At 39.1% G+C, this 20,027-nt stretch overlaps 5 protein-coding genes across 6 annotated transcripts in view; 3 read left to right on the top strand and 2 right to left on the bottom strand.

Annotated features, from left to right (window-relative positions):
- Window positions 1–9,922, bottom strand: part of LOC134814794 (ras-related protein Rap-1b-like) — a 49,430-nt gene extending 39,508 nt beyond the window's left edge. The window contains exon 1 of the mRNA XM_063823070.1: window positions 9,909–9,922. The gene's annotated coding sequence lies outside the window, so the exon portion shown is untranslated. The remainder of the gene's footprint in view (window positions 1–9,908) is intronic.
- The window catches only part of LOC134814791 (protein arginine N-methyltransferase 1-like), an 87,586-nt gene continuing 71,552 nt past the window's right edge, over window positions 3,994–20,027 (top strand). Inside the window, exon 1 of the mRNA XM_063823066.1 lies at window positions 3,994–4,004. The gene's annotated coding sequence lies outside the window, so the exon portion shown is untranslated. The remainder of the gene's footprint in view (window positions 4,005–20,027) is intronic.
- Window positions 6,662–20,027, bottom strand: part of LOC134814787 (probable phospholipid-transporting ATPase IM) — a 64,415-nt gene continuing 51,049 nt past the window's right edge. For both annotated transcript variants that reach the window (XM_063823057.1, XM_063823058.1), the window contains 9 exons: window positions 12,744–12,887; window positions 12,490–12,595; window positions 11,832–12,178; window positions 11,331–11,531; window positions 11,038–11,181; window positions 10,749–10,880; window positions 9,017–9,134; window positions 8,604–8,755; window positions 6,662–7,531 (listed from right to left, as the gene is read on the bottom strand). In XM_063823057.1, coding sequence (XP_063679127.1) covers window positions 7,373–7,531; window positions 8,604–8,755; window positions 9,017–9,134; window positions 10,749–10,880; window positions 11,038–11,181; window positions 11,331–11,531; window positions 11,832–12,178; window positions 12,490–12,595; window positions 12,744–12,887 — 1,503 coding nt within the window. In that variant the 3' untranslated portion in view covers window positions 6,662–7,372. The remainder of the gene's footprint in view (window positions 7,532–8,603; window positions 8,756–9,016; window positions 9,135–10,748; window positions 10,881–11,037; window positions 11,182–11,330; window positions 11,532–11,831; window positions 12,179–12,489; window positions 12,596–12,743; window positions 12,888–20,027) is intronic.
- Window positions 14,125–15,291, top strand: LOC134814717 (uncharacterized). Its single transcript, XM_063822899.1, has one exon. The coding sequence runs from the start codon at window positions 14,125–14,127 to the stop codon at window positions 15,289–15,291; it is 1,167 nt and encodes a 388-aa protein (XP_063678969.1).
- Window positions 18,232–19,490, top strand: LOC134814793 (uncharacterized). Its single transcript, XM_063823068.1, has one exon. The coding sequence runs from the start codon at window positions 18,558–18,560 to the stop codon at window positions 19,395–19,397; it is 840 nt and encodes a 279-aa protein (XP_063679138.1). The 5' UTR covers window positions 18,232–18,557; the 3' UTR covers window positions 19,398–19,490.

Consider the following 20,027-nt stretch of genomic DNA (forward strand, 5'->3'; position numbering starts at 1 on the left):
CGTTCATCTCCTCCTCCTCCTCATTTCCGTCTGAGTTTTGACAGAACACCGTAGCAACAACCAGGCAACATAACACAAACTTCTTCATATTCTGAGTAACCTCTTACTGACGTATTACTTACTTCTTCCGTCCCTATTAGTATTGAGTAATGAGTTTGTTACGTAGAGTTCAAAGGATAAATTGATTGTCAGAATATGCTTGTAGTTGTACTATAGTCCACAATATTTTTCCAAAGATTCTTCCTCAGAATTCAAAGTTTATGTCATTCCAGTATTTTAAATTTGATCCTTCTCCTTACAATCTTATTTTCCTGCTTACAGTACTTTTTCAGTGTAATTTGCACTGATGTAATTACGACCCTACTAATAATAGAAGACTGAAAATAGGGCAACTAAAATTAAGAACTAAAAGTTATCTTAGCTCCGAGTTCCGACTTACTGCAAAAATATACAAACAACCACGATAAGCAGCGATCAGAAATTTAAATTTCAGTAGTAACCAGAACCAAAGCAGAACAGTTACTATGTTAAAATGACAACAATAGGTTATATGTCCTTAATCCTTACAATGGTCCTTTATGACGACACCCCCATCTATATTTAAAGCAAGCCTCAAGCATTCCTTTGTACCGAAACGTGAACAAAACCAAATTGTGAAAGAACAAAAAGATCAGACAATAGTGAATAGAATAAAAGACATGGTTATGACATACCATGAATAGGAGCAGAGAGCAGAGATGGACGTCATGAGGCAGTCATACCAATGTTGATATGACGGGAGGGGTCATTTCCATGGTAACATAGTTAACAAGAGCAGTGGTGCCCTGTTAGGAGATCCTAGAAACCTTGTTTCCAAGTTAACTAGAAACCTTGTTCTTAGTCACCATGTATCACATGACTCGCTAGGTGAAGCTTTGATGTGAGGAAGAGTATTGTACTTGTAGTATAATTGTAGTATATCTACATTATTACTTGACATTAGAAGGAAATGATACATGAAACTATTGTGAAAAACATCAAATTCCAAGACTAAAACTCCCCCTGAGTATGTGTAATGGTGATGTGTGATGAACGGGAGTGCAAGTTATATATTTTATTTTAGTAGTTGTGAAAAACATTAAGGGTTAAGAGTAAAGCTCTCCCTGTGTGATGAACGGGAGTGCAAGTTATATATTTTATTTTTGAGTAGTTCAGGTACTTGGTCTGTTGTTAATTTGGAGTGTAAGGTTGCTTAGCCGTTCAATACTGTTATTTCTACGCATCCTAAACGGAAAGTAGTGTGGTAATACTTGCTATATCCAGGTGCTAAAAGTGATTCAGAGCTTTACAGGTACAATTTCATAACATTTCTCCCGAGAAGTATATGAAAATAGGATTATGTCTGAAGACATTCTCAATGATAACTTCGTTACTTAATTTACATCAATTTAATATAATAAAACTCATTGTGAAATGAAAGTTTGGAATTTAACAACGTGTCTGTTATTCCGTGGCATGCGTAAACATGGTATAGTAACACTTTTAATCATTTCGTATCCGGTATAATTAATATATCCTGTGGCCTAGATTTAATTGAGAAGGCACTGTGCTTAACATTCGAATTTAACAAAATATGGTTTGGTAAATTATAATCATTAATTAATAATTAAAACTTAATTTTATTTCTCAAGTCATGCACCGGTTTCATGGAACTCCCTTCCACTTATGTTGCGATGTATTACCGATACTAACTGTTTCAAGCGAATGTTGAAGAACCATTTATATAATCAGTTATGATGTCTTTCTTTTTCCAAATTTCCTATGATCTGCATTTTATGTTCTCAATTATCATTAATGTCACTGTTACAGTGTACTACATTCTTAACTTGTACGGTTTCCGATGTTACTTGTGGTTATCTTCCAAAACTCTCAAGTCCACTCATGTTGCGATGCATTACCGATGCTCGGAAACTAACTGCGAATGTTAAAGAACCATTTACATAATCAGTTTTGATGTCTTTCTTTTCCCAATTTTTTCTCATTTTAATAAGACAGCTAGGATTTTATTTTTTCCGCACTCCTTTTGGTGTCATAGGTTTTATTTTTCTAGGATCTGTATTTTATGTTCTCAATTATCATTAATGTCACAGTGTCACAGTGTACTACAATGTACCTTAACTTGTACGGTTTCCGATGTTACTTGTGGTTATCTTTGTGTGGTTCATAATAAAAGATATTTCAATTTTTCTTTGCCTTTTTTGAGTTACACAAGTTATTCTCACATTTCTCATTTGCTTATTATATCACTCACAGCCAGCCTTGTGTTGACAATCCTATGAGCAGATATAAATACCTCATTTCGATTCATTTCATTTCAAATTTCAAACGTCACATTTTCCCAAAATTATTTAGCTCAACCTGTGCAGTCACTCGTATTCGTAATACTGATTTATACTGATTTTATCAGCCGAATAGATTTTAAATCAGTCTAAGTTTACGTTAATTGAGCAAAGTGAGCAATGCTCTGGTCCGCCTCCTTTCTCCCTCACTTCTGTCCCGGCAGGAGACCTTCCGACATTTAAAAAGCGCTGCAAACTTAGACCTAGTATATAAAGCTGTTTACGGACTGTAACTTTATCTATTTTACGTTTAACTAAGCCAGCAAAGTGGCCATGTGCTCAGCAAAGTGGCCAGTAAAGTGCATGCTCATCATGACTAGCATCATGATATTCTGCATTGTGTCGTGAACGTCAGGAATAAGATGTCAGGCGTCATGGCCGGCTGCCATCTTGCTCTAACCAGAGCCCTCTCGCTTGCAGTAGCGCGCGACCGCCTAACAAGCGCGTAGACTCATGGCTATGTGAAGCTGCCATCTACCAAACATTTGAACCAACCGCACTCATACTCTCCCGGGAGAGATTAAGTAAATATAGGTGAGGAGCTACGTCAAGCGAAATGTATATGCTCGTGATTATTTAAGGCCTCTGTTCATGTCATACTTAAATGGACCACAGTATTTGTTGCGGTTGCTTTCTCTCATTATCATTATCCTAAACAAGAGTATCTACTTCTGTGGCTGCTTGTTAGCTGATGATTGTTTACTGGGCGGCGCCCAGCCTGTCATTCCACCGAATCTCTATTCTATTTATGAACATAATAGCCTGGGGTCCCCAGGTAATTGATTTGGAGATTGCCAGGAGACATGAACTTAAAGTTACGAAAGAAGATATTTATGTAGCATGGCAATTTTGCTGATACAAATGTTTTCCAGTTTCACGGTCCTATGCATTGTCTTTAGTCTTTTGACAACTTTTCGAATTTCTTTTCATAGCCTCATAGGGGCCATCTACTTAGAGGCCATCTACTTAGGAGTTAGGACGTCGGCCAAAATCGCAGATTCTCAGGCCACTCCCCTCCCCCTGTCTGGGTGTGTCCGAATTTTCAAAACCAACTATTTTTAAGAGTACAATTAAAACCAACTCAAATTCATTGTTAATACTAATAGAATGTGTCAGTGTAGTTATTTATAATACAAATAGACAATAATACATTTAGTGTCGAACAAGTTTAGCACAGTTACATTAAGTAACTGTTCTAAACTTAATATAGAAGTACTTAAGTAGCCATCCAATCGAATAAGTTTTAAGGCAGTAGGACTAGGATAATATAAGAGTTGTGTCTCGGCTCTCATGAGCTGCTCTGGGAATCGACTTCTCGTTCAAAATACAGTGATCTAACAGAGTAATTAGTGTCAAAGAGTTGAAATAAATGGGACTTCTTCGTTAATTCTGCCAAAATTTCCGGACGTCCGGATTTTCATAACCCACCCCCCTCCTATTTGCCGGACGTCCTAAGTAGATGTATGACCCCTTATTCGTGTCGCTGCAACAAAGAAGAAGCTAAATAGTTTCGATGTGACTGAAATTGAATATGTTCTCAATTATTTGTTATACTTATGTGGTGTTGAAAGTATCACTTTTAATACTTTCAACACTTTAAATAACTTTAATATAACAAATAATTTGAAAACGTAATGATATTAGTAACATCGAAACGTCGACTATTTACCTTCATTCAAAAGAGCAGTATAGCTCCTTTACTTTCTCGCAACAACGTGAATACCAGACATTTAATCGAACAATTAAACTAATTACAACATAATAATAATATGCGACTGATAAATATTGTTCCAATCCGGATAGTACACTCTTAATCCTTTCAGTTTCACGGCCTTTGTTTGCATGTTATTCGTGATGCTCACTGCACCCCTAGGTACGTGAGAGGTTACTTTGGGGAGTAAGTATGGTAACCATGGTTATACTTCTACTACTGTGGAGTTGGGCATTGTTAAATTTTACCATCAGAGTCACATCTACGATTAATGTCCAGACTTTCAAATGTCAAATGTCAATATATTTGTTATTAGGAACCAGTAATTGGCTATTTACTATTTGTCCAAATCAGACTATTTAGTATTTATTCTAGTCTAACTGAAACACTGAGGATGATGATTGGTCGCCATGAGAGACATGAGTGGTCGCCATGACAACACACGTCACACATTCAAATTGTTCCAGTTAACCCAGATTTTTATCGAGTTTGTAAGCTTATCTCAAACAACATGATCAAACTATACTTTTAGTTCTGCACACGTCACATTGCGAAGGCATATACTTCTACTACTCCTTATATGGGCATCACGTGTAGTATACACTCCTTAAATGGGCATCACGTGTAGTATACACTCCTTGTATGGGCATAACGTGATGCCTACTGATTTTAAGAGAAACTTCATCTCTACCATCAGGTTGCCAAGATCTTCTTGAAATGCTTCAGCTCTGTAGAGTTTACCTCTTCAATATGGCAGCTGCCACGCTAAAAGCAGTGGTATTATCGTTACTGTTTGTATGTGGATACCATAAATATAGCTCAAAATATGTTCAAGGTGCATGAGAGGCCTTGACGAAAACTGTTGAGTCTCGTGACCGTGTGACAATGTCTATAGTCATATAGTTATGCAACTCCCAAGTAGTAGTTCACTATCGTGGGTTTGACTGTACAAAGCGTGTGCCGCCGGTTTCAAGCGTGTGCCGCCGGTTACGAGCATGTGCCGCCGGTTACAAGCGTGTGCCGCCGGTTAAAAGCGTGTGCCGCCGGTTACAAGCGTGTGCCGCCGGTTACAAGCGTGTGAAGCCGGTTACGAGCATGTGCCGCCGGTTACAAGCGTGTGCCGCCGGTTACAAGCGTGTGCCGCCGGTTACAAGCGTGTGCCGCCGGTTACAAGCGTGTGCCGCCGGTTTCAAGCGTGTGCCGCCGGTTTCAAGCGTGTGCCGCCGGTTACAAGCGTGTGCCGCCGGTTACAAGCGTGTGCCGCCGGTTTCAAGCGTGTGCCGCTGGTTACAAGCGTGTGCCGCCGGTTACAAGCGTGTGCCGCCGGTTACAAGCGTGTGCCGCCGGTTACGCGTCCTAAAACACAGTTTTATGAAACTGGATAAGTTAGTATTCAACGCTGGCTTGCTAATGACAAGACGAATGAATTTTACCTGTTAATAACAGGTAAATTCGTCTTCATTATAACAGTGTTATAAAAGTATAGTTTGAGATATAATCTTTACGTCTCGCTCCTTGATTCTTGAACTTATTGATTCTTTCATGCAATGCCGCAGCCCGCAACGGAGCATAGGTTAGCTACTCTTCGGTCATACTTTGGATTACTATTTGAACCTTCCGGTTTTTAATGTCAAAGCAAAACCCAGACTCTACTCTGGTACTCTTATATGCAGAGCCCAGATTTTGTGTAATTTTTGATATTCAGTGGCCATGCTAAATTTACAACGTCAAACCTAGACGGAGACACGATCCGAAGTATCAGGAACCCCGCTTTATGTTATAGTCTTCATGTCCAGTCAGCAGCTTCTGCCCGTAGCTTTACTGATATTTTCCTGACCTTCCGACTATTCGTCTCCTTTTCCCACAATTATTGGATTAGACAGATTGGTTAAATTTGGTAATGTTTATGGTCGTATTTTATTCGTTTATCTAAATGTCTCGCAGTTGCTTCTGAGACAAAAAGTGATAACTCCCATCTCACTAGGACATGGAATGGAAATACTGGGAGAGGATCAAGGACCGATACGATGTGGCCTTTATCGGAGCAGCAACTACCATACTCATAGGCATCGCCTTCATCTTCTTCACAATAGTTGTCAGCGATTGGATGTTTCCTAAAAGCGACGGACGGAACTCCGCCACCCTAACAGTAGCTACTGAAGAGCCAGTAGAGGGAACTCAAGATGCGAACTGTACGGAGTCTAAGGAGGTGGAGGTTGAGAGCAACTCTACCTTGGAGGGTAGTGATGAGCATGCAGAGGGAGATGGTAGCGAGTCTGGTAACCACGACAACGGGGGGTAAACTGGTAAATGTGCCATAATGGTGTCAGACTGCACTTGTTGTTACTATATTGAGTATGCTGTTAAACTTGAAGAAATTGTGTGGTTAAAGGTGGGTGAAATGGGCAACCAGGGCGGGTTACGGATAATATTCAGATTTAATGGTGAAATTAATTAATATTCAGATTTGATTTTCATTGAATGTGATTTGTGAAGAAGATTTTTAAAGTTAAAGCAGGATGACGTTTGATATGGGAGATATTTTATTGGAAAGTAAACTGAAACGCAAATATCATTAAATATGTTATTCAAAATTTGTTATATCAAATTGTAATTAGACAATTACTGTGAAAGCTGTATGTTAATTATTAATAAATTTCTAAACTGTGCGCACACTGTAAACAATTTAAACTAAAACGAACATAACAAATTAAGTTCCCTTTAAATGGGATACTTAAATTCTAGAATTTAGCCTTGCTTCTATTAATGTCACCTTGAGCATCTAATTATAAAATTTCAGGAAACATAACTATGGCCTTATATCATAAAGATTTTAGTCACCTGGACCAAAGCTTGCGCTTAGTTTGTAAGGCATAATCATCGTTAAACCTTCAGTCCTAGGAAACTCGCTAACTAAAATTCAAACCTTTACGATCCATAACCTCGACTTCACTTAATATCAATAAAACATCCGCGCTAACATTCTGAGTTTAATCTGTAAATTTTCACTATAAATATGAGTAAACAAAAACAAAACTTATTAGAATTATCAACTAGAACTCCTAAATATCTATTGATTCTTCCTAATAAAGGCTCTCTGACTAGGGTTGAAATTCTCTGTCCATTCCATCATTGTGATAATACCTAGATTAAAACTTTGCTAGTCTAAAATCTTACATCTTACAAAGTAGTAAAGATCTGATACATCGCCAGTACACAACTGATGACGTCACCACCGTGACGACACAAATGTCACGTGACGTCACACCACGTCACCTACTTCTCAATCGACGGTAACAACTCGACTAGCTTGTGCTCGTTTGGTCGAGCTCCTCATTGAGCCTGATCTAGGTCTGACGTTGACTGGCATTGGAAGCTGGATATCTTCTCCTTCCACGTCTACTATCTGGGAGGGGAGATGCCGCGTGTCTTGTCGCTTTATCTGGATGGAGACAGGGTTAGATCGTGTAATTAAGGACAGTTTGAGTTACCATTTTGTTAATACAGTCGTGTGAATAAACATTTTGGTAATAATGTGGGCAAGGTTTTTATCTTCATTTAATTCCTGCTCACTGCTGTAGTTCAGATTTTTTGTGTTCCCAAAAACTCGACCTTGATTTTACAAATAATAGTGTGTATTATAATGTGTACACTATATAATAGTTTGTATTATGTACTCGAACATATCTTCAGCCGTGAAACGGAATGGTAGCGAAAACAACGGATAACAGCAAAATTATAGCGAAGATTTAACCGAACATAGCATAACGATGAACACTGTTGATAGTTGACTATATAATCCAGATGATACCCAATATACTTATTCTCAACGCATTTTGTAAAAAAAGGTCTGTTTCAAGTTTGAACATACCAACCCAACATTCAAAATCAAATTTTAGGTTTAAAAAGTATCACTATTATTTTAAAATGTCAGAACTTGAAGTTGGTGAGTCTTGACTTAATGGGTGAACAAGGAGTGGAAAACACCTGAAATATAACATCAGATGATAAGCAACTAATTAGCACTCAATTAGCGCTCAATTAGCACTCAATTAGCACTCCAGAAAATGTGAGCCCTGTGGACAGTGTGTAAAGAATGAGCGCGGAGCAGAGGATTAAAACTGCGATACAACTAGCAGTTCTTATAGTCACCCTAGTAGATGAAGGGTTAGATCGCACCACGAACGGCCCTAATATACTATCAGTACTGTTTTCTGAACTACGTCGTAATCCCTACATGTTTGGAAATGATCACGTGATTTCTTGATAAGGATCACGTGACGTCACGCTTTAAAAACGTGACGTCATCGTACATAACATGACGTCACGCGTGGTAAAGACTTCGTATTACTGATATTAAAGACGGACGTCTTATAATTTGTCTACTGAGTTTGCTTGAATCTTGATCATTTAATAAAATCTAAGAGAAACTGAAACCAAGCTAACTAAATTTCATTGTCTCACTAAATTTGAAATTTCTTATCTTAAGTTCTCAAAAATAAAAAAGTACGAACCTGAACCATGGCTTCTCCGCCAGCGATCATCCTACGACCGTACCCTTCACCACTAGCGAAGGCGTACCCTCGCGTACTGGCTTGAGCTGAAGACGGTTTGCCGAACAGGTCTTTACGACTCTGTTGTCTTTTTGTGGCGTACAGGGCGTGGCCTGGTGGACAAGTTAATTACAAATAGAATACAATGATTCGCTTTTTTGTTCGATTTTTCCATGAATCATTAAACTATTTGAATCTTGTATTTAAATCAATCACCTTTACTAAATTAGCTACAGTTATACCAAAAACAAATGTTAATTACCGACTAGTTAATTACCGACTAGTTAATTACCGACTAGTTAATTACCGACTAGTTAATTACCGACTAGTTAATCACCGACTAGTTAATTACCGACTAGCAAGATTGTTCTTACCTCCTTTGTGACCTTGATGTAAATGTAATGGGATACTATCTGCAATCTCTTTTAAGGGAGCTTTTAACGTCTTTGTGAGTGTTGTTAACTTTGATACTTTCTCTTTTTCTATGTTGTACTGAAACATTCGAAAGTTACTTAAATATTTAATCATGACTACTTTTACTACTCAAAATTTAATAATAAAATTCACACCGTTTAAGTATGGTTTTATCAAATTAACTAGGCTTTTGAAACAGTCCCGCAACATCTGGCGCTCAAATTAAGAGATGCCAAGAAATATATTAAATGAGAGGGAGGGGGAGCAGTTTTCAGCGATCTCAGGGGTTAATCTTAATCTGCCACACAATATGGCAAAATCTTAAACTATTAAATTGGAACATCACAATAATTAACTTAAACCTTGTGTATAAGCAGATGGTCGTCAATATACTCAGTGACTTTAGTGCACCAGAAGAACATATCTATCGAAACAAATCTTAACTAAAGATTAGTTATAAGAAGCTCAATATACACATAATATCACATAACATTTATTACAAGTATAAAATGCTTCGAACAGTATACAGATAATTTCAGCAATGATAATTGTCTAGCTATAAGGATAGACATTAGACACCCTCGAAAAATGAATAAGAAGCTCAATAATTGTAGATTATAAGAAGCTAAGCTCAATAATCGTGACTACTAGTTTGTTCAGACTTCAGAGATAACTGTTAACACTTCACAGAAACGATTATAAGCCAATGCCATTATCGGTTAACAAACGTTTAAATAATTATAGGCAGTTTTTGGCAGTTCCAAATAATTTCTGATTATTCTGATTTTTGCGACAAATGATACTGCACTGTTAGGATAAACGACGTTTCAAAGTAACAACTTCGTATTCATGCTCAAATTATTTGTTATATATGTAGTAGTGTTGAAAGTATTAAAACTCAAATAATTGCTACATATCATATTTGCTACATATCATATTAGTAACAATAAACTGCGGGTGAAATTGAACGACCACATCAAAATTGAGATAAAGCAAGGGAATTTAACAACTGGAACAGAGAAGCTGTGCAGTGGATCTGAACATTCCTTAAAAACGTGAGAAGTTCACACTGTAGTGCCGAAATTCTGCTTCTGCCAGAACTCAAACGTTTCGCAAGCAAAACGTGCGGCCGACTCCCCAACTGTTTAGCTCAGGGAGGTGGCTGTGTCCAATACAGTGCTCCTCCTCAACTCCACCAACTGACACATGACAGACAGGCTACATAACTTGATTAAAGTGAGCTGAGTTTGTACTTTGGTTACCGTGGTTACTAAGCAGGAAGCAGTGGCTTATTTCATTACTGTGGCGACGAACTGAGAAGCAGAGAAGCAGTAAAACAGTGGTGTGATACTGCACGGAGGCTGGCAACTGAATATAGAGGCGAAGATACTTTGGTACTACATATTACTCATTACTCAACAGTAGTAAGGCACTCAACAGTGATCGGCAGTAACATATTCATTTTAGGTTAAGGTTCAATGTATGAATTAATTATAGAACGAACTGACCTTAAACCTCCAAATCTTACGGTTAAAAATTAAAATTAGAAAGTAGCAGTCTGGAATGATCGGAAAGAAGTTAGTAAATCTATTTCTGGTGACTGAATAGCAAGAACATATTAACAGACTGCATGGAACGTTCTAGTACGTTTTTAGTATGCACAATTGTAGAGGAATGAATACTGTTACTTACCACAACTTCTTGAAGTAGGGTGGGTTGGGTGAGGATTACATATAATCTGTATCCTATGAAGGGGAAGAGGCATATGACCAGGGTTAGACACATTGTTAGCCACCATATCCTCGTCTGTACTACTCTGTATATCTGGGGTAAAGGGTTCAGGTTAGTGGACAATGAGGAAGATTACCTGATGAAACTAGTTTAAACTTGTAGAATAAAGTAAAATTGGAACAGATTCCATCGAAGTAACACTTCAATGCTGATGCAGTAAAACATTCTAATAAATCACAATCTCGCTCACCCCGTCAAAGTAAGAGAACTGATCAGGGGATATGTGGAATGCGAAGGGGGAGCAGATGACGAGGAAGAGAAGGAACCAGGAGATTATACTTCCCCAGGTGAGGATGTGGTTATAAACCGTCCACAGTGTGGTTTCCAGGGCTACCTGGTAATGGGAGGGGGTGTTGAGGAACTTTATTCTAGGAGGAGACAACAAAACAGCCAGCTTTTTAATGAGCTAGAAATACAGTTACAACAATTCAGATTTCACGGTCAAAATTACGTTAAGATACAGAAAGTCAGGACGAATTTTACCTGGAAGTTGACAACTATGGTGACGATACCGGCGATAGCAGTGCCGATAAAGTACATGCTCTGCTGGTCCAGACCGTCAATGTTAATACTCTGAGCGAACATCTGGTAGGGGATGAACAGACATCCTGCTGCAACCACAAACCCGTGGAAGCCAGACAGAGCAAACGCTTGCTTGTTGAACAGCTGGTTTAGTTGACCCACCTGGGGAGAGGATGGAGTTGAATTAGATGTAATTGTGGGGTGTTACTTCGGTAAAATCATCTATGAATTATTCCCACATTCAACTAAAACTACAATTTAAGATTAGAGCCAACGGGTAGACTTAAAACGACACCATTAGACATATGCGAAGTGTGAGCTAAAAAAGGAATCTGTTAATAATTATCCACTAATTATGCTAATAATTATGCTAATAATCATGCTAATAATTATGCTAATAATTATGCTAATAATTATGCTAATAATTATCCACGCAGTCTGATGATCAGACTCTGATCTTACCTCGTAGACTTCTGGGGGAGCATTCTCCACGCTCAGTTCCTGATCCATGATCCCGACCAACATGACGGGCATAGAAGTAAACACCACATTGTACAGGGTAATGTAGAGAGGGTCGAATATGGTCTGAGCTGTGAACCCACAGAACGGAGCGTAGAACAGCTGGACTAGGGTGAAGGCAAAGTTTTTGAAGAAGAAATATCTCAAGAATTTGCACATTCTGATGTAACTCCAGTGACCGTGGACCAGGATGAGCCGCTCAAGGAATCTGAATTGAGCGAAACAGAAGTCACTGGCTAACACTGCTTGCATTCCTTCTTTTCCGCTTATTCCCACTCCGATATGAGCCTCTGGAGGGGGATAACGTTCAAATTAGATTTTTATAATACACTGTTAAGTGTTTAGTAATATGAGTTGTGTCGATACTGATCTACTGACCGAGACGGTGTCATTTAATCAATTTGTTCATTTATTTACCTGGGAATATCAGCACTAAGTTTAAAGTCGCAACCTGAAAGTGAATCAAAACACCAAATACCTCTGATCATGCTGACATCGTTAGCACCGTCTCCAATAGCAAGGGTGTTACTAATGTGTTACTAGGGTGTTACTAAGGTGTTACTAAGGTGTTACTAAGGTGTTACTAAGGTGTTACCAATACCTCTAATCATGCTGACATCGTTAGCACCGTCTCCAATAGCAAGTGTTATGTTATCATCATCACTCTTATTCGGTTTGAAGTTCTTTACCAGTCTTACTACCAACGCCTGAGGAAGGAGACATTGATGTGCAGGGTACAAGGTTTTACTAAGGTGTTGCTAAGGTGTTACTAAGGTGTTACTAAGGTGTTACTAAGTAACATATAGATATCACGAGCAAAAAACACAATATATAAGTCACATATTGTGACAGTACCTTTTGAAGAGGAGTAACCCTGCAGCAAATAACAGCAGCACACTGTAAAGCCAGATCCAGGAATGTGTACTTCAAACTCTCCTCCAGGGCGTACCTCAGTGTGGATCCTGTTACTACCAGAGCAAACTCTGCGTCAACACCCTCCTGAACAGAGGTGTTACTAAAGTGTTACTAAGGTGTTACTAAGGACCTCAGTGTGGATCCTGTTACTACCAGAGCAAACTCTGCGTCAACACCCTCCTGAGCAGAGGTGTTACTAAGGTGTTACTAAGGTGTTACTAAGGTGTTACTAAGGTATTACTAAGGTGTTACTAAGGACCTCAGTGTGGTTCCTGTTACTACCAAAGCAAACTCTGCGTCAACATCCTCCTGAACAGTGGTGTTACTAAGGTGTTACTAAGGTGTTATTAAGGATCTCAGTGTGGATCCTGTTACTACCAGAGCAAACTCTGCGTCAACACCCTCCTGAGCAGTGAGATGGATAAATTAATAATAATTAATTAATTTAAGGGGAATATCGGGATATAGAAATGCACATTACTGACGGAAGCGTTAAATCCAGGTGTAAGTGGGAGTTCAACCACCCTGCAGACGTAATCAATTAACTTATTCTTGATTGTCCATTGTGGGGTTCTTGTTGGAATATTCAGCTTTTTGTTGGAATATTCAGCTTTTTTGATTCTAAGACAAATTATTGTAACAGTTTGTGAGTGCAAAGTTCCGTAAATCCGATCTACAATCTTAAATTAGAATTATTATTATAAAACAGGATCTTACCGACAAAAATGATTCTTAAAAATACCTTAATGCGGTAAACTGTACCCTTGAAAAAGATTTTCCCAACATTAGATTCAGCTAAATAAATCAGAATCTTAAATTCTTCATACAGATTTGTAAAATTTTAAAATGGCTTTGTTTGAAACGTTTCAAATGTCCAATCAGTAACAACGACTAATCCAATTTGTAATTAATGGAACTAAATTAGAATTAGATGTAACTAATTGAATTTCCTGCGGGTTTACCTTTACAGAATTCAACATCTTAAAGTCTTATCAAAGATTTGTAAAATTTTCTGCATTCAAATTGACTTTGTTTGAAACGTTTCAGTAACAACGACTTATCAAATTCATAGTAAACGAGGTGCTAAGTATATCAGCTGAAAATCAGTGGAAAGAATTTAATTTACAGAATTAACCACGTGATGATTCTTTGGTCTTCAAAAGTTTAAAACTAATTTTGTCGAATTTAATTTAATTTTACTCCCGAATTGTACTTCATAACTAAATTCACACTTTACCATATGACCACCTGAATTTGAACTTCAGTCATCTATAAAAGTAGAGCACAAAACACAGTTTCTCATCAGTAAGACTAACTAAAGATGATCTTCCTTCTAGCAACTCTCGCACTCGCAAGTGCAGCGGACCCTCTCAGGAATGCTCTGCAGTCCCCAGCAGGAATGGCCAAACTCTTTAACCACTTCGAGTCAGAGCAAGGAAGAGTTTACGACTCTAACGAAGCTAAGCTGAGATTCAGACTGTTCCGGAAGAACGTACAGGAGGTTGTAGAAACCAACGAGCAGGATCTGGGATGGACTGCTGGACTAAACTTCTTCTCTGACCTCACTGAGGATGAGAAGAAACAATACCTGGGATTCAACTCTTCCATGGAACACCCTGTTGGAGCACAACTTCCTCCCTCTGATGCACCCTTGGCTGGGCCTATTGATTGGAGGCAGAAAGGAGGTGTCACTGGAGTGAAGAACCAAGGAAGCTGTGGATCTTGCTGGACATTCGGTGCTGTGGGCAGTATTGAAGGAGTCCACAAGAAAGAAACCGGATCACTGGTAACCTTCGCTGAGCAGGAACTTCTGGATTGCGTCTACGAGGGCAAACGAGATGGATGCCAAGGTGGATGGATGCAGGACTGCTTTACTTTAATGCAGAAAACCCAGCGTCTGGCCCCTTCCAGTGCAGTCAGCTACAGAGGTAGAGATGGATCCTGCAACTACGGAGGAAAAGCTAACGGTTTGAAGGCTAAAGTGACAGGACAATATGCTGTTCCAGCATCCGAGTCCGGTCACATGAGTGGACTAACCCGAGGACCTATTGCTGTCGCTTTCGAAGTGACAAGTGCTTGCCAACAGTACCGAAGTGGAGTTCTCAAGGACAATAGCTGCAGAGGGCAAGCCAACCACGCCGTTACAATGGTCGGATTCAACAGCGAAAAGTTTATGATTAAAAACAGCTGGGGAGCTAGTTGGGGAAGCAGCGGCTACGTCTACATGGCAAGAAACCATGACAATTGCAGTCTGTACAAACACTCTGCTATTATCACCTTGAGTGGTTCCGGTCCAGACCCCAAACCAACTGACGCTCCTAAACCCGATCCTACTGATGGCCCCAACCCTACAGATGGCCCCAACCCTACAGATGGCCCTGATCCCGAATGCAAAGATATAGCTGCCACTCGTCAGTGCCAAATTCAGAAAGATTGGATTTGCAAATACCAGGAAAAACTCTGTATGAAGACCTGCGGCAAATGCTAAATGGATTGGTTATCGAGAAGAAAATGGTTTCGACTGATAGAATATTATGCATTACAAATTAATTTTCGTGTTTCATTGCATTATGTATTTAGAATTGAAGTCTAGAAGTAACTATGTAATAGCTTTTCGAACAGGCCTCAGAGTTCAGTTTCTGTAATCAAAACAGCAGATGACTATAATACTAGTATACTTCACAGACTATCGAGTCGGAGTCGGGAGTATGCATAAACTTAAACACAAACCGTTGTGAGGACTAAATCTTACCTTGAACTAGAAAATATCGTGTCGCAGCTAAGCGGAAGTTAAGCGAAGAATTTCACACATTTATTAAGATTAGAACCTTTAAACAAAAATATCGGCCATCTTAGATCCAATTATTCGTTAAAAGCGTTTCCAAACCCCATCCCCCTAGTGGGGCTGCCTAACATGTAAACAATCCGTAACCATTAGATTTCAAAAGCATAAAAGTCATCACTCGTTTGCTTATTGAACAGGCCTCAGAATTCAATCTCTGTACTCTAAACTCAGTTTTAGGAATAAGGATCGTTTCTATTCCAAGCTCCAACTTGAAGACACATTTCTGCGAGGATTAGATCGTACTAGAAAAATCGTTCCGCAGCTCACCGAGGCCGAAGAATTTCACACGTCTATTGAGAATAGAACCGCTAAACAAAAATACGGCTGCTTCAATAATTCTCTTCTCTAGATTATGGCGGAAATGTTATAAAATCGTCCCATTATATGAGGATTAAATCTAATTTAACTACTTCTGTAATTACCATTACCAAGATGCAGAATAATAAACAAATATCACACTTTTCTAAAGCTGGAGGACAGCTGTCTAACAACTTCAGAAGGTGAATCTCCTATTTTAATCAGGTTACTCCTCCTCCTCCTCCTCCTCCTCCTCCTCTCTTTACAATAAATAGCCATCTGCCACTCTCTAACTTTCACTGACATAGGATTTAAAGGCAAGCCACAGAAACAAAATCCACAGCATATTAATCGGAGGACAAGGTTTTTTGTTACCTTTACAGATTGCGATAGTTCAAACCTTTAGTACAATGCAACTTCTCGGCTGTCTATTGGTTGTTCTGGTTATTAACCCCATATCGAGTCGTTCCAGTCCTTACCCAGGTCCCGACCCAACAGATCTACCTGAACCCTCTGATGGTCCTGATCCAACTGATCCAAATGAACCAACTGCTGGTCCTGATCCAAATGGAACTGTATGGCGACTTAACAAAGATTAGATGCGTAAACACCAGAATTGATATACGCGAAGAGAGCAGTCTTGGCTGCAAAGTTTCTTGATAACATCTGATATATTATTTATGACTGTTAAGAATAACTTTTTGTTTTTATTGCATCAAGATACCAAAATGTCCTCACTCCGTATTGTTTTTTAAAAGTACACCACACATTTGAAGATCAATTATGAAACAGACTTATGAGCTTCAATTGTCTGCCGTTGTGTTCGTGGCCGGTCATGTAGTCATGGTTACTGTATTGTAGTCATGGCCTGGTTACGGTATTGTAGTCATGGCGCGTGCTATGTAGGATACAATGTTATGATTATGCCTTTGGTCATGATTCATGCATATGACATTATATGATTAAAATCCAGGAAATGTTATTATTTTGTTTGTCCGTTATTCAGGTTTTCACGTTAAAATGCACCTTTACACAAATTTGGCGGCAAAATTCTGAAATTAGCCAGCAAAAAAGGCCTAACTCAAAATTCAACTCCAAAACTTAAGATTGAAATACGATTCTACGTTGATTTTGAAATTTTCATGCAAAAATATTGAAAGCTGATTTAGTTATTGTTTTGAGCGAATTCAGTGTCGCAAATATCGCGAACTGAGATATGGGCGATTTTGTTCATTTCTGGCCATCATTTGACCACAGAATCCAAAGTTAAATAGATATTGAGCTGTTATTCGTAAAGAATGTGCAATTTAAGCTTACCTCCAAAAATATTAAAAACTGACAAATTTATGGGCTGAAATCTATAGATATTGGCGCGTATGCCCAAATATGGTCATATAATTTTTGGCTGATAACTCAGCCAATTTTTGTCCAATACATATAAAACTAAATATTAGGACTATCGGACTACGGTGTATAGCCATAGGGACTTGCCACCGCATGGCAACATTAAAATATATTGACTCTGTTACATCGTTTCCTGTTAACATAAAACTCCGTTACAAATTGAACTGGGAAGTACGTGTTCACTGTTCATGAGACTAGTAACTACAAGTAGAGCACCACAAAGCTTTGTTTTGGGCATTTTAAGGTAATTTGGCATAATTATTGAGCCAATAATGGACCAAATAGCAGCGGGCAGACGAGGTCTGGAACCCGTCAAATTTTCAGTCACGGGCCCTACTTTTTTCAATCTGAGGAACTGTAAATTATTGCAAATATGGTTGGGGAGAGCGGTCAGTTGAAGTTTGAACCATAACTTTAGGTTTTAGCTCTTGAGTTGTTACTCAACCTAGATTAAAAGAGATAACTCCAGTTTAGGTCCAGCTAAACCCAATCACTCTGCATTTTAAAGTGACACTGCTGAGATGTTTAAGTCAATAGAATTAACAAATTTTACACGGTCTGACCATCCTTATTCTAAATTCTTCGTAAAGATTTGTATAATTTTATTCCTTCAAAAATGTCTTTGTTTTAAACGCTTGAAATATCTAATAAGTAACAATGACTTACTCAAATTGTTATAAATAAAACGCGAAGTAAATCAGCTGAACAGCTGAATTTGAGTGAATTACGTGACGATTCTTTTGTGTTTGAAACTCATTTTGACGGACCAAATTTCATTTCATACCCAATGTAAATTTCATAATGAATTAACGAAATTCACACTTCACCATATGACCGCCTGAATTTGAACTCCTTCCAGCTATAAAAACAGAGCAACAGAACAGTTATCTCATCAGTTATCTCATCCAAAAGACGAACTACAAAGATGATCTTCCTTCTCGCAACTCTCGCACTCACCAGTGCATTTGACCCTCTCCGGAATGCTCTCGGTCCCCCAAAGGAATGTCTGAGCTCTTCTTCCAGTTCGGAGACGAGGAAGGACGAGTCTACCTTCCCCATGAAGTGAAGCTGAGATTCAGACTGTTCCGGAAGAACGTACAGGAGGTGGTGGAGACCAACGAGCAGGAACTGAGTTGGACTGCTGGACTAAACTTCTTCTCTGACCTCACTGAGATGAGAAGAAACAATACCTGGGATTCAACTCTTCCATGGAACACCCTGTTGGAGAACCACTACCACTCTCTGATGCACCCATGGCTTCGGATATTGATTGGAGGCAGAAAGGAGGTGTCACTGGAGTAAAGAACCAAGGAAGCTGTGGATCTTGCTGGACATTCGGTGCTGTGGGCAGTACTGAAGGAGTTCACAAAGCAGCCACCGGATCACTGGTAACCTTCGCTGAGCAAGAGTTTCTGGATTGTGTCTACGAGGGCAAACGAGATGGGTGCCAAGGTGGATGGATGCAGGACTGTTTCACCTACGCGCAGCAGAACCAGCGTCTGGCCCCCTCCAGTGCAGTCTCCTACAGAGGAAGAGATGGATCATGCAGCTACCGAGGAAAAGCTAACGGTTTGAAGGCTAAAGTGACAGGACAATATGCAGTTCCAGCATCCGAGTCTGGTCACATGAGTGGTCTAACCCGAGGACCTATTGCTGTCGCTTTCGAAGTGACAAGTGCTTGCCAACAGTACCGAGGTGGAGTTCTCAGGGACACAAGCTGCAGAGGAAACGCTAACCACGCCGTTACCATGGTGGCATACGACAGCAAGAGCTTCGCCATCAAGAACAGTTGGGGAGGCAGCTGGGGAAGCAGTGGCTATGTCTACATGGCCAGAAACCATCACAACTGCAAGCTCTACACTCACTCTGCTATTATCACAATGAGTGGTAACAATCCAGGACCTGACCCCACTGATGGACCAAATCCTGGACCTGATCCAACTTCTGCTCCCGACTGTAAAGACGATTACAGTACCTGTGGTTTGTATACGGACTACATGTGCAAGTACTACGTTAGCCTCTGTATGAAGACATGCGGTAAATGCTAGATCTCACCACACTTCCGGACTTATCAACGAGAAGAAAACAGTTTACTGTGAATATTTCGCATTGATTTGATCTGAAAAAGTTGCATTATAAAAGTTTTCTGTTTTATTTTAGTCGAGTGACTACTCCACAAATGCTTTCTGAGAAATTGTAAAACTGTAATCAAACTGTCAATCTTATGTCTCATGTAACGGATCAATCCTGTGTGTACTTCAGGACTCTTTTAACAATAAAAGTAACCAGCTAGATTTAAAGATAATTTATAGTTATAACATTGGCTATAAAATTAACTTCCGAATCAAAAAGTAAGGTGAGATTAAGCAGCAGGGATCTTCGTCTATTTTAATTTAACTGATCAAAAATTAAAATGTTCGTTGGTGCAAATCTGAATTCTGAACATAGCAGGTTTGGAATGCAGCTTCCGAAGTTTAAATCGATATTTGTAGATTGTTTTCTCTTCAAGCCCTTTAAAGAAAAGTATATCCAGCCTTTTGGGCAAGACGAGTTTTATAGTCACCCCAGTAAACTATTTCCACGTTGTAAATGTCATTGTTTGAAACACCTCAATCCAATAAGTAGCAAAGCTTTAATCTATACAGGTTTATTGAGAAGAAAATTAAGTCAACTCCGAA

The sequence above is a fragment of the Bolinopsis microptera genome, chromosome 5 (assembly GCF_026151205.1).
Source record: "Bolinopsis microptera isolate Bmic1 chromosome 5, MBARI_Bmic_1.0, whole genome shotgun sequence".
Classification (NCBI taxonomy): Eukaryota; Metazoa; Ctenophora; class Tentaculata; order Lobata; family Bolinopsidae; genus Bolinopsis; species Bolinopsis microptera.

Bases quoted from the DNA above. Each gene is read 5' to 3' on its own strand.
- LOC134814717 (XM_063822899.1), top strand. From the start codon at position 14,125: ATGATCTTCCTTCTAGCAACTCTCGCACTCGCAAGTGCAGCGGACCCT.
- LOC134814793 (XM_063823068.1), top strand. From the start codon at position 18,558: ATGGAACACCCTGTTGGAGAACCACTACCACTCTCTGATGCACCCATG.